Source organism: Heloderma suspectum, chromosome 4 (assembly GCF_057233095.1).
Source record: "Heloderma suspectum isolate Gila_16-S chromosome 4, 16-S_ref, whole genome shotgun sequence".
Classification (NCBI taxonomy): Eukaryota; Metazoa; Chordata; class Lepidosauria; order Squamata; family Helodermatidae; genus Heloderma; species Heloderma suspectum.
This window is the reverse complement of record NC_139461.1, coordinates 285001248-285015949: the sequence shown is the minus strand read 5'-3', so window position 1 is coordinate 285015949 and position 14702 is coordinate 285001248. Positions and strand designations below refer to the sequence as shown.

Genomic DNA, 14702 nt, shown 5'->3' with positions numbered 1-14702 from the left:
CTCTCATAAATTCCATTTGGATCCCCTGACATCAAAGGTTGATATGGAATGCACTTCCAGGTAGGAGTTAACATACTGCAGATGCTCAATTGCCCTGTGTGATGTGTACATTTCTGAATATATATGCAGTGTTCAGGCTCTAGGCCAGGGGTGTGCAACCAGAATTGCGTGAGGGGCTGAATGAACTCCCCACCTAGCCCTCCACAGAGACATCAAAGGGGAGCGGCTCTGCCTTGATTTCAGGAGTCAGGGCCACATGCACTGCTGATGTCGTTTAGTGCCTTAGGCAAAGATGGCCAAGCACATGCTCCTGTTGCATTGCACATGCAGCTTTTTGTATGAAGGTGGGATCATCCCTCATGGCCATCTGCTCATGTGTAATGCAGTCATTCCCCCAGGATGTTTAGCAATGTGGTAACATATGAAGTGTCCCTAAGCTACAGGGGAACATAGGGAGAGAATCTGCTGAGTAAGAAAGATTCTGTTTTTAGATAGTTGCAGTTGGTGACCATAGTACACTTGATAAGTGCAGGCTCAATTTTCCAGGGGTAGTGTCTGTAATTATGTAACTGATCATTTCCTCATCCAGCAAAGAAACCTCAATGTCACCCAGAGAGGAAATTAAACACTTCAGGCACTAGGTAATTTAAAAGCATTGCTTTCATACTTGTGGGTCTTATGTATGAAGGGCAGCTGAGTAAGTCTTGACAGAAGTCCTCTGGCGTGTGTATAATTATTGAGTATATTGAACTGAGTTTTGCCAGGAGATGTCATGGTCTAAATATAACCTCTAAAAATGTGGCCAAAGTCATAGAGCTGCAATTGACAAATCGACGTTGGGTCCAATTGCCCCAGTGTAAGCGCTTCTCAGCTAGAAAGAGCTCAGTGATGCTAACGGCTAAGATATAAAAGAAGCTGGCTTGGTAGCCTCCTGTTCTTGTATGTACCTACATATTTTACATGGAGCAAACATTGGAGATTCTGGGGCTTGAATATGCTGATGTCAGGGTTGGATCGGAGCCCAGAGAGCCCCAAAGCAGTTCTGATTCTGAGGAAGAGCTAGAAACCGTGGGAGAGGAATCCGCGCGCTATTCAGAGGTGCAGCTGGAGGGAGAGCCCCTCCCTGCTCACATTCTTGAGAGTGAAAGTGACCCTGGCCAGGAGAGGGAGGGACAACTGGAGTTTCTGAATGCAAGGCGCCGGCGCAGGAACAAGCAGGAGATGGCGGGCGCCGAGAGGAGGAGCTCAGCCCACTTGGTGCGACTGCAACAGCTGCACCCCGACACCCCACGGGAAAGGGGTGGACTCTCTCCTCCTAGCTCTTAAGTTCAGAGGTTTCTGGCCCTTCCCCTCCAAATGGAGACCAATTGATTCCCTAAGGCTAGAACCCCTGGTAGGCAGCTCTCTTAAGTTTCCCTCTTCGGCTCAGGCAATTAGCATCTGTAAGCATCATTAGATTGAATGGAAATAAGCCTTGGAAAACAGCCCTAGTGTCTGCGTGTTGATTCTGGCTACCTGAGGATTTCAGAAGGCAGCAAGGGCGCTCCTGACAGCTAGTGAGTGGAACTTTAGTCTGATGCAGGGGTGTTGAAACTGTTTGAGCTCAAGGGCCAAATTCAAGTTTGGAGAAACTTTAGGAGCCACATTCTAGTGGTGGGCAGGGCCGAAATACCAAAAATACAAGCATATTGTAGCTTAAAGCTCTTCCTGCCAGTGACCAATCCTTAGGAGAGACATTTGAGTTGGATCCAGTGGAGCCCTAACACAGCGTGGTTATGAGAGGTAACTTGGGACCAGGATACCTGAGAGAGCGCCTTCTTCTTTACCAGCCTGCCCAGTCACTGAGGGCATCAGAGGGCATCTCCCTGGTGATTCCACATGGACCTATGGCCCGGTTGGAGTCCACCAGGAAAAGAGCCTCCAGTGTGGTGGTCCCCTTCCTGTGGAATTCCCTGCCTTCAGAGGTCAGGCAGGCACCAACGTTGTGTTGCTTTTGGTGCCTCCTGAAGACAGTGTTATTTCAAGGCCTTTCCTGAGTGACCACCTGCAGTTTATTACGTTCAGAATTTGTTCTTTTAAAATGTTTTAATTGTTTTCATTATGGAGTTTTATTCTTTTATCTTGTTTTCACCACTCTGAAATCATTGATGTGGAGCAGTATATAAATACTGTAAGTAAATAAATAAAATTTCAACCTTTTAGAATGGGAAAAAATGTGCAAAAGCCAGGAAACCACCAAACAATCAGCAGTTGGGGATAAGGGGGTGGGGCCAGAGAAAGGGATGTGGCCATCTGGGGAACCTTGGAGGGCCAGACTGGGACCCTAGGTGGGCTGGATTTGACCCTTGGGCCTGAGCTTCTAGCACTCCCAGTTACTTGGGTGTTTATGCCTGAGGTTGCTTGACATTATGCTAGGAGCTGGGCCATTTGGCCTTAGCTGGTATGTTTTGTCTGCTGCATTTTTAGCCCTGGCTCAAGCTTCCTGCTTAGATTCAAGTCCCCAGTTCCAGTTCCAACAACAAGCAGCAGGACTTTCGGTTGGAAAACCCCAGTCCCAAGTCTAGACTTGGGAATCAGTGTGACTAACCCCAGGCTTGTACTGACATCTGGTTTGTTCATTGTGAGTTGGAACCAATGGAGCCTTAACATAGCATGGTTAGAGCAGCCCTCCCCAACCTGGTGTCCTCTGGATGTGTTAGACTGGACCTTCAACCATTCCCAAGAGCTGCAGAATGATGAGGTGGCAGTCCAACACTTCTGGAGGGCACCAAGTTGGTGAAGACTGGGTTAAGAGTGTCAGAGAAGGGCTAGGAAGACCCAGGTTCACACTGGCCAATGATGCTCACTGGGTTCCCTTACATCAGTCTCTATCCCAGCCTGGTATACATCAGAGGTTGGTTGTGCAGGTGAATGCAATCCCATGCATATTTAGACAGAATAAAGTCCTACAACTCCAAGCATACCCCTGCCAGCAATGCTGGCTGGGGAATGCTGGGAGTTGTAGGACTTTGTTTTGTCTAAACATGTATAAGATTGTGCCCTAAAATGGTCAGGAGAGAACTGTGCACACCACCCTGAGCTCCTTGTGGAGAGAAGGGCAGGATTTTCTTTAAAAATGAAGCCAAATAATTAACTTATTGAAGACAGAATTGAATGAGTGAAGGCGGTATCTCTAATTTCTGCTGATTTCCCCCTCCCCACCTGCAGCTGAATATTAGTACTCAGTAATATTTCAGTCATCAGTAAAACCCTTGACAGATACCTCTTAAGAAACTGTTAATTCTATTTTTTATTTTAATTTCACTCAGAAGACAATTTGAGAGCAGTCTATACAAAAAAAGGAGAGGTTAAGTACAGCAAAATTGAGAGGCATAAAAACTATTTCAACCAGCTAAAAACAAACGAATGTAAATTTAAAAAAAAAACCTGGGCAACCTGGCATTGAAAAGAGTACAGCATTGATGCCAGGTGTATCTCCTTTTGTAGATAATAAAGGTGCAATCCTATGCATGTTTAGACAGAAAGAAGTCCTAGAACTCCCAGCATTCCCCAGCTAGCATGGGTGGCTGGGGAATTCTGGGAGTTGTAGGACCTTTTTCTGCCTAAACATGCATAGGATTGCACCCTAAATGCACTTCCTTTATAGATGGAATGTGGAAAAGGGCATTATCTGATGGTCTTAATGCACATGCAGGCTGATATGGGAGGACGCACTTAATTTTGGTTGAACCTTTTGCAGGCATTGCTGTACTTTTTTATATACCATACATGGTATTTGTTTTTTGTTTTTCCTATAGGGATTCAAACACTTCAGCCTCCAGACATACAGGCACCCTTAGGCTTCAGCTATGTTCCTTCCCCATTCTCCGTAATGCGTTCTTTTAAGTAAAGAACAAAATCTGTCCTATTCTGTTGCATCACACTCCCAGCCATACAATTTCCTGCATCTGGTGGCCAAGAACTTTTGTTTTCATAGTTTTCCAAGCTTTTGCTCAAAATTGCCTGAAACCAAAGCATCTGCAATTCCAGATGTGTGACATAGTAGAAGATAAAACCCATGGGCCAGCTGCTTTCCATAACTCTCTTTGTGGCTGCTGCTTTATTTGCCACTATTGTTGTGTTTGAACAGAGATATATGTAATGATAAATGAAAAGACAAAACAAATGTATAATTAGATTACCGTGAGCAGAGGGTTTAGGGACAATGAAAGCCTCCATTTAAGTAGCCTCCAGATTGTACTCTCTCTGTATCCTGTGTGTTTCTTTGCAGACAGACGTTCCTTTACATGTGGTAAGAGGAAGAGTATTCACAATTCATAGAGTTTCATTATTTTCCTATAATGAAACTGATTGGCAATGTGAATTTATTTATTTATATGAAATATTTTTATGCTGCTCTTCAGCCAGAAAGGCTCCTGGAGTGGCTTACTTATAATCAATTAAACAAGACTGTCCCCCTGCAGGCTCACAATCTGAAAGGACACGACACATAAGGAAAAAGGAATGAGGAGGGAAGAGGGGAAACACCTAGTTGTTTCACCAGGGCTGGTGGAGAGGCCCTGCTCTCCCTCTCAGCACCCCCCAATAAATTCAGGACAGGGAAAAAGAAAGTACAGTATCAGACAACATGTAATTAACATGCAAGATTTGCTGCCACAAGATGTGGCCATGATGGTCACTGGCTTTAAAAGGAGAATAGACACATTCTCCTTTGGGAACATTGCCTATTGATGGCTCTTAGCCGTGATGGCTAAATGGAACCTCCAGGTTCAGGGGCAACACACCTGCTAGGGACAAAGTGGTTCCCTTCATGGCCGCCTTGATGGCTGGCCAGTGCTGGAAACAGAATGTTGGACTAGATCTTCCTTCCCCAACCTAGTGCCCTCCAGATGTGTTAGACTACAACTCACAACATCCCTTGCTGGCTGAGAGAAGGTTGGGAAAGGCTGGACTGGATGGATCTTTATTGCTGAACTCAGGGCTGGGTTCAGTAGCCAGCATCCTTGGGCGCTTGCCAGGGACCCAGCACATCTGCAAGGCCAACTGTTTATGCCCCCATCCCCCCTTTAAGTCTAGGTGCCATTTCAATTCCCATACAATGCCCCTGACATAGTATTGCTTTGAAGCATGGTGAGACATTCAAATGGAAAGCAGACCCAGCTATCTAGTGCTAAGGTCTTTGGCAACTGAGAAAAAGAAATCTATTCTGGTTATCTATCTATCCTTTAGATATTATTAAAGGGAGATCTATCTAGAAGCATCTGAAGATTTACCCAAACTTAGAGATTAGGTCTTGTTCTACATATAGTCATGTGACAATGTTGTGCACGATCAGTGGATTTTCATATTTGTATAGTTTCATGGCTCAAATTCCATCTGGTCTTGTTGGATTGCTTATGACTGTTGTGTGTTTATGACTGTTTCTGCTAATTATTATGACGGGCATTTTTAGTTTTTTAAAGTGCCTTACTGTTTTTATTGTGTTTAGCCTTGCAACAACCTTCTTAGGTACGTCATTGTTAGAGAGGCTGAGCCACTCCATGAATCTGGTAGAGACAGCATTTTAACTCAGATCTCCTTGATCCCATTCAGTTATCCACTGAATCGCACTTGTTCTCTCTTTAGTAATTTATTGAAAAGAAATGGATTTCCCCCCTAAAACTCAGAATCCATGCAATTAGTCCTATACTATTTGCTATATACCAAGTGGTATTTAAATACATGAATGTATGAAGAAAGTATGGATCAGGCACTGATGATGAGAAGCTAAATGGATATAGTACCTGGGACAACCTCTTGATTTTTCTATTTCATGCTGAAATACACCTAGCAGGACTGCCTGTCTAGCTCATCTCAGTCAGCCATGAAAGGATTTAATCTTCCTTGTCTGACTGATTCTGGCATTACTGCTTCTCTAGAAGATGTTCTGTGGCGTTCTGCAGATTACTATGTTTTGAAGCAATCTTAGCATGTCTGATCTTTATTTAGTGAAAAAGAATTCTGCTATCCAACTTGATTTGTGACATAGAAAGTACAAAATGTAATGCTACCAGCAGCTGCTTTTTGATGTTAGTAAGTAAGAATTGATTTCAGCTAGAAAGTAGGAAGCTTGTGCGTGTGCGCATGCACGCGCATGCACGCGCATGCATCACAGACATAGGCAGGACCCAAGGACATTATGAGTGTGTGTGTGTGTGTGTGTGTGTGACTGTTTGTATGTGAGAGAGAAAACCCAGCATGCAGCCACAACTTCAGTTTTTGCTTCTCTTCATTTCCCACCACCAAAGAGACAAGCCATGGTTAAGACTGAGTAGTGGCTTGTCTCTTTGGCACTGGAAATGGCTGCATCAAACATGTGATTCTCCTCCATACATATATAATGTCTTTGGATCTTGGCTATATGGTGCACTGAGATTTCATTCTTAATTTTACCTTTGCCACGTCAGTTGAAGGTAGAGTACATCCAGTTACAACGGAACGTATTGCCCTGCTCAGGCCCAAATCATAGATTACATTCTATATGTGGTTTACCCTTGTGGGCCTTTAAAAACACACGCAACAATGGTGGGGGGAAATATGAATCAGGGCCATGGTGGAGTCAGAAGAGGGGCATTACCACTTCCTTGCTGTGCCTGATGAAAATCATCCCTCTGAAGCTGATCTTTGCCCAGGGGGATGTGCAGGAGGGGGGAATTGCTATTGGCACCCATATGTTGTTTCCTTTCTCCTGGGGTAAATGGCATTATGGAATTATGGACGAGGTACAGTTTTCATTGAGACTGTGATATGTGGGGAGGGAAATGGTTAAACGCCCCTCCATCTCTGCTGCAGTCATGATCCATATTGGGATCTTTTTATTTATTTTATTTTATATTTTTTTATTTATTTTTATCCCACCTTTCTTCCATTGTGGAACTCAAGGTGGCTACATGTGGTTCTCAGCTGGTCTCCCTTCCAAGCACTGATCAGATCCAGACCTGTTTAGCTTCAGCAAGGTCAAGGTGGCTGCCTCGTGTGCCTTCAGATCATGCCTGGGACCATTGGGGTCTTAATCTCTCCCTCTCCCTCTCCCTCTCTCTCTCTCTCTCTCTTTTAAAAGATGCCTGTGCAAACTACTTATTTAATGTTATATGTAGTTTGGCCCTAATATAGCTAAGTGTCTTTAAACCTTGCTATGTTCAGTATAACTCGACTGAAACGTTTTCCAGGGAAAGGTACTATAAGAAGGAAGTTCCAAAGCCTTGCTGAAGGACGATGTGATTTTAAGTCACAGCAGATGAGATATATCTCCAATGCTTGTGCTGCAATGCAAAGCATATCCCATCATTTCCAGTGCATGTACTCTGTATTTGTTCTATGGAAGAATTAATTTGCACTAAAATGCAAATGTATATGTATGTATGTATGTATCAATGGAATGTCCTTCATTCACACAAATGCTTCTCTCTCTCTTCTTGCAGAAAGACAAGTTCTTTGTATATGAGGAATATTGCAGCAACCATGAAAAAGCTCTTAGGCTCTTGATGGAACTGAACAAGATCCCACCTGTGAGAGCATTCCTGTTGGTAAGCCTAAACTCCTTTGGCCAAGCTACACAAGATGCTCAGTTGTGTATAGTTTCCCCCATCACTGAAAAAAAAAAATACAGCTATGAATACTGCAATGTGTAGCAGAAGACTACCAGCGGGGAAGGCGTTTATTAATCCTTCCACCTTCAGTGGTTGTTCCAATTTGCTTCTCACCACACCCCTGGTCTATGGCAGGAAATAAATCAATTGAAACTGATTCCAGAGCTATGGTCTAAAACAGGAGAAGGCAACCTGGTTTTAGACTACAACTCCTATCACCCTCAATCAGCACGGCCAATGGTCATGGATGATAGGAGCTGTAGTCCAACACATCTGGAGGGCACTAAGGCATAATGATGCAGCCATTTTGCAGAACCAAAGTGGGTGTGGGTCTTGTCGGTGCCTGGATGGGAACCATCCTGAGTCCTGTTGAAAGAAGCTTGGATATAAATAATGAAAATAAGTAAGACTGGTTCATTTGTCTGGGAGGAAGAAACCTTTGAGATATTTATTATTATTATTTATTAAATTTCTTAATCGCCCATCTGGCCGGTCACCCGGCCACTCTGGGCGATGTACAATAATACAACAGTTTAAAACAATAAAATTCCACATTAAAACATCGTATTTCTAAAAATACCCTAACCCATCCCAAATGCCTGCCTGAACAACCATGTTTTTAATGTGTGGCGGAAGCTCATTAAAGAGGGGCATGGCGGAGTTCCCTAGGGAGGGAGTTCCACAGAGTGGGGGCTACCACAGAGAAGGCCCTCTCCCTCATCCTCACCAGCCTAGCTGTCCTGGCTGATGGGACAGAGAGAAGGCCATCCAAGGCTGATCTTGTTGAGCAGCCTGTCTGGTATTGCTGGAGGCGCTCCTTGAGATAGGCTGGGCCGGAACCATATAGGGCTTTAAAGGTCAAAACCATCACCTTGAATTTGGCCTGGAAAACAACTGGTAGCCAGTGCAACTCCTTCAGCACCGGAGTGATGTGATCACACCGGTGGCTGCCTTTAATCAGGCGAGCCGCCATGTTCTGCACCAGCTGCAGCTTCCGAACCATCTTCAAGGGTAACCCCACGTAGAGCGCATTACGGTAGTCTAGACGAGAGGAGACCAAGGCATGTACTACCGATGGGAGCAGATGGTCGGGAAGGTAGGGGCGCAGCTGCTGAATCAGATGGAGTTGGTACAGTGCTGCCTGGCTCACAGCTGACACCTGAGCCTCCATGGACAGCTGGAAGTCTAAAACGACCCCCAAGCTGCGGACCTGGTCTTTCAAGGGTAGCTGTACCCCATTCAACACCAGGTCAACATCCCCCAACCTCCTCTTGTCTCCCACCAAAAGTACCTTGGTCTTGTCAGGGTTCAGCTTCAGCATATTACTCCCCATCCAGCCACTCACCGTCTCCAGACATTTGGACTGGGATTCTACGCCCAACCTTGGTGAAGATTTGAACGAGAAGTAGAGCTGCGTGTCATCCGCATACTGATGACACCGCACCCCAAACCTCCTGATGATAGCCCCCAGCGGCTTCACATAGATGTTAAATAGCATCGGGGAGAGGATGGAACCCTGTGGCACCCCACAAGTGAGTGGCCACGGGTCCGAAACCAGTGCTACCCTCTGATACCTGCCGGAGAGGAAGGACCGGAACCACCGTAATACGGTGTCTCCAATGCTCAACCCCTCCAGGCGGTCCAGGAGGATCAACGGTATCAAAAGCTGCTGAGAGGTCGAGGAGAACAAGGAAGGAGCATTCACCCCTATCTAAAGCCCTCCTTATATCATCCACCAAGGCGACCAAGGCCATTTCTGTCCCATGCCCAAGCCTGAAGCCTGACTGAAATTGGTCTAGATAATCGGCTCCTTCCAAGTGTGCCTCAGCTGCATTGCCACCACCTCCTCAATCACCTTGCCTCAAAATGGCAGATTTGAAACTGGGCGGAAGTTGTTCAAATAAAATGTGTTGGGTCTTTATTGTTTGCTGTCTACCCTCTGAGGTTCCTCTTCTCTTTGCTTCTCATATTGGTGCCTTCTCTCTGCCTTCCTCAGTTCCTATTTCTTAAAAACCGACTTCCCGTTTCTGATCAATAGACCTGCCAAAATGTCTCAGTTCTTCTAGAGTCTTCTTCTAGAGTGCAGTCCTTGTGTGCATTGTGTGATAGCACTGGGACTGGGCAGAAGTGTTCCTGGTAGTAAATTTATATGAGTTTAACAAAGCTCCATGTGTTATGTGCAAGTAACAGCAAAGTTTACTATAAGGAAGAAGGGGAAGAAGATGGGGAAGAAGAAAGAGCAAGGGAGCAGGCAAAGGGGTCATCAGGGCCTTCTCCAGTTGGACTGCCCCTACCTTGGGAGATGAGAGGGGGGAACAGGGCCATCCCACCAGCCCTGCTGACAGTCTAGCTAATTCTTTTTTCTCCCCTCCCCATTGCCTTTTCCTTGTGTGTCGTGTCTTTTTTAGGTTGTAAGCCTGTGGGCAGGGTCTGTCTTCTTTGTTCATTGATTGTAAGCTGCTCTGGGAGCCTTTTTTGGCTGAGGAGCGGGATAAAAATACAATCAATCAATCAATCAGTAAGAACCAAAGCAAACATTACTTTAAATCCCTCTGTAGCAGCTACATGTTTTTAAATTTTTTTTGCTCTAGAGTAGGTGCTGGGCCCTGATCTGAATTGGGACCCTACCATGGTTTTGGGGAGGGGGGCAGTAGAGGGGCTTTTAAGATCTGGATCAGCTCCCCTGCAACTACTGTAGAGTAACAATGAAAAAAGATGTAGCTGCTAGATACGGATTTAAAATAATGTCTGTTTCTCAATACAGTGGATTTTTTTTTCTACAGTTGAATCAACCATCCACCAAGCTACCTTGCCTTATGGGATGCTTTTAGACATCATAAAACTGAGACTGGCAGCTTGCTGTGTTGAGAGACACCCCCCCTCCACACGCTTGTGCACGCATGCCCCTGCCCCCACTCACCCAAATGCCTCTTTTGTGACATGAAAATAATCTTAGTGTCATTGTGACTGGTATAAAATTTAAAAAAAAACAAACACGATGGAGGAGAGAACCTCGATGGTGCAGTAAAATATAATTTACAAGACCCAAAGCATTTTGTATGCACTGTTTGTCAGGTTCCCTGGTAAAACAAAGCACATAAATAAAGTAACATTCTGCAGTAGAGCACATGGAAAGTACAGGGTGTTGCTTTGTTTATTGCGTGCTTTGTTGCAAAGTGATTCAGAGGGAAGTATGTCTGGAACACATAGGGCTGAATAGATTATATTAAATAGATTAAGGACCCAGTCCCATGGCTCCTGGGAGGGTGTCACTGTCCCATGGGCTGTAGGATATTGCGAACCTCCTTCCCTGGGGGCAGAGGAGGAGGCCCACTACCAGAAGCCTCCTCTTTCAAGCAGTGGAAAGTTTCTGACAGCGGTTGGGGCTGAAAAGAGGCACATTGGGAGTGGATCAGGAGGCCTTGGATCCACTGGATGTGCCCCAAACAAGGGGAAATAACTACACCAGCGTTTCCCTCCCTTTGCCAGTGATGGGAGGGCAATTTTTTAAAGGTTGGCCATGGTTGGCACAAAAAGGTTAATACAAAATGCCACTTCTTTGGGCCCAGCAGCGCTTTCAATTTGGAACTTCTTCCACTGTGGATTCTCCCTCCCCTACCGCCATAGGCTTGCTCTGTCCATTATATTTTAATATACCCTAGAACATAGGAAGCTGCCTTATGCTGAGTGAGACCGCTGGTCCATCCAGCTCAGTGTTGTCTGCACTGACTTGCAGCAACTCCGCAGGGTTTGAGACAAGGATCTTTCCCTGACTTACCAGGAGATGTCAGAAACTGAACCTGAGGCCTTTTGCATGCAATTATAGTTCCTTCCCCCCTGTACTCTTGTCACCTACTAGTTTGGCTGTAATTCTTTCTTTTTTTCTGTCCAAACCCATCTTGGTATGGTCTCACCGTAGTATGATGTTTTTGCATCCCTATGAACGTAGGAAGCTGCCTTATTAATTAATTAATTACATTTATATCCCACCTTACTTCCATTGTGGAACTCAAGGAACTCCTTGGTTCCCAGATGGTCTCCCCTCCAAGCACTGACCAAACCCAGACCTGCTTAGCTTCAGCAAGGTGGCTGCCTCATGTGCCTTCAGACTATGCTCTGGGATGCTTATATCAGGTCAGAACAATTGTCCATCTAACTCAGGAGGATTGTGGGGTGGTGGCTTTCCAGGATTTTGGACAGGGGGCTGTTCTTTCCTAGCTGGAGATGCCAGGGATTGGACCTGGGACGTTCTGCATGCAAAGTGTGTGGTCTACCAGTGAGCGCCTCTTGTTTCTCCATTGGTGCTTTCTCTCCTTTTCTCCTTGGTTTAATTTTTGTTTGAAAAGCATCTCTGATGAATTCTTGAGAGGAAATGTGAGTGCAGCTGTTATTCCAGAAAGTTGTCTGCACTAACTAATTGGACTGGCTGAAATAAAACTCATCAGCCTCATCACCTCACTGGGCAGGAAGGTGTATAGACTGTGGTGTCGTTTTGTTTGTCCTAAAAAAGTTTTTTTTAAACAGTTGTGTGTAGTGATCATGGGGTAGGGGGAAGTCTGCGCTTATGTGTTGGTATTTCCTTACATCACTCCGCTCCTTCTCGTTCTGCCCACCCCCATCCTCCTATCCTGCCCGACATAATAATGTCACCATCTAATGAGGTCAAATTAGAAAATAAAGAGCTACTTGTATGAGTGGAATTGGCTCTGTTTCTCTCCCAGTGGCTGAAGTAGAGACCTGCCTTGGAAAATGTGGGAATATTTCAGTTCTGGAAAAGGCATGATATAGAGTGTGTGTGTGTGTGAGTGTGTGGCAGGGTGTGTGTGTGGAATTCAAAGGCGAACATGAGAGTAGGAGAAAACAACAAGGGGACAAGAATGGGCTATGATTCACACAAGAGCCCTGGAAAATTCGACAGAGAGCCTTCGAAGGCAGTGGCCAGCACTGCCAGTCTGAAGAATCTGTGCATCAAAGGAAACTTTGTGTCTATAGAAGAGATTTATGATGGGTGTCTGGTAAGGACATTTTTGAAAAGTGAAGTGGTTTGAACTACAAGACACCTGAGCTGTTCTGGGCAGCTGTGCCAGACGTCGCTCTGGAAAAATCTGCTTGCAAGAACCCCAAGCAAGCCAAAGCTGGCAGCCTCAAGACCTGAGAGACTGCAGCTGCGACCCAACGCAGACTTACCGAAGCATACGTTGACTGTACTCTATGGTATTTACTTTAGAATAGGCTGATTTAGGATTGGGGTGTTAGGTCACATGTGCAATGTGAGCTAAATTTTGCATTTCTTGTGTGTATGATTTGAATATAACATCTGCATCAGGCAGAATGTATGTTCAGTTTAAATACAGCTCTCTTCGGAGGTTGTTAGGTTGAAAACCAGAGAAGCCCTGATTTTCTCTGGGTCCGTGATTCACTGGTAGAGCACTTGCTTTGCATGCAGAAAGTCCCAGGTTCAATCCCTGGCATCTCCAGGTAGGGCTAGGAAGGAATCCTGCCTGAAACCCTGGAGAGATGCTGCCAGTCAGTGTCGACAATACTGGGCTAGATGGACCAATGGTCTGACTCAGTATAAGGCAGCTTCCTATGTTACTATACCTGTAAATCAGTTGATGTGGCCAAAAACAACGCAGCTGTGGATTCTCCTGCTGGTTCGCTCCTTGGCTCTGTTGGTCACCCCCTTCCTCTGCTTACTGTGTGACAAACCTGGAGCCTTGATCAGTTATAGAAGGTTGTGGAAGATGCTTGGTGAAAATTGTTTCAAACAATGGAGTGCAAGCAATGTAGAGTTGGAGAAGGGGCATGTTTTTCTCCCTTCGTCACACACTCCTTTTCATGTAAAGCTGCCTTCCCCAGCCTGTTGCCCTCCAGATGTTTTGGACTTCAACTCCCATGTGCTGCAGCCAGTATGGCCAATAGTAAAGAATGCTGGGAGATATAGTCCAAAGCATTTGGATGGAACTAGCTTAGGGAAGGATGATGTTAATGGTAGGCCCCCTCCCATTTTATATGTGAATGGAGCAGACCCATAGATCATAGGATCATAGAATAGTAGGGTTGGAAAGGGCCTACAAGACCATCGAGTCCAACCCCCTGCTCAATGCAGGAATCCAAGTCAGAGCATCCCTGACAGATGGCTGTCCAGCCTCATCTTGAATGCCTCCAGTGTGGGAAGGCCCATGACCTCCCTAGGTAATTTTATTTATTTATTTATTTAATTTATTTATTTTTTCATTTCATTTCTATACCGCCCAATAGCTGAAGCTCTCTGGGCCGTTCACAAAAATTAAAACCAAACAACACACAATAAAACAATGTAAAATATATAGAACATTAAAGTAATTGGTGCCATTGTCGTATTGCTCTAACAGTCAGGAAGTTTCTCCTGATGTTCAGCCAGAATCTGGCTTCCTGTTTGACCAGAATGCAGAATGACCTGCATTCTGGGATGATCGAGAAGAGATCCTGGCCTTCCTCTCTGTGGCAACTTTTCAAGTACTAGAAGAGCGCTATCCTATCTCCCCTCAGTCTTCTCTTCTCAAGGCTAAACATGCCCAGTTCTCTCAGTCTCTCTTCATAGGGCTTTGTTTCCAGTCCCCTGATCATCTTTGTTGCCCTCCTCTGAACCCTCTCCAGCTTGTCTGCATCCTTCTTAAAGTGCAGTGCCCAGAACTGGACACAGTACTCCATATGAGGCCTAACCAGTGCTGAGTAGAGGGGAACTAGTACTTCCCGGGATTTGGAAGCTATGCTTCTATTAATGCAGCCCAAAAGATCATTTGCCTTTTTTGCAGCCACATCACATTGTTGGCTCATATTCAGCTTGTGATCTACCACAATTCCAAGATCCTTCTTGCTTGTAGTGTTGTTGAGCCACATATCTCCCATCTTGTAACTGTGCATTTGGTTTCTTTTTCGTAGGTGTAGAACTTGGCATTTATCCCTATTAAATTTCATTCAGTTATTTTCTGCTCCAGTCTATCAAGATCACTTTGAATTTTGTTTCTGTCTTCCAAAGTATTAGCTATCCCGTCCAATTTTGTGTCCTCTGCAAATTTGATCAGCATTCCC

General features: G+C 45.1%; 1 protein-coding gene across 2 annotated transcripts in view; it reads left to right on the top strand.

Annotated features, from left to right (window-relative positions):
- PREX1 (phosphatidylinositol-3,4,5-trisphosphate dependent Rac exchange factor 1) overlaps positions 1-14702 on the top strand; it is a 335075-nt gene that overhangs the window by 140972 nt on the left and 179401 nt on the right. For both annotated transcript variants that reach the window (XM_084854076.1, XM_084854075.1), the window contains exon 4: positions 7461-7565. In XM_084854076.1, the coding sequence (XP_084710202.1) occupies positions 7461-7565 (105 nt within the window). The remainder of the gene's footprint in view (positions 1-7460; positions 7566-14702) is intronic.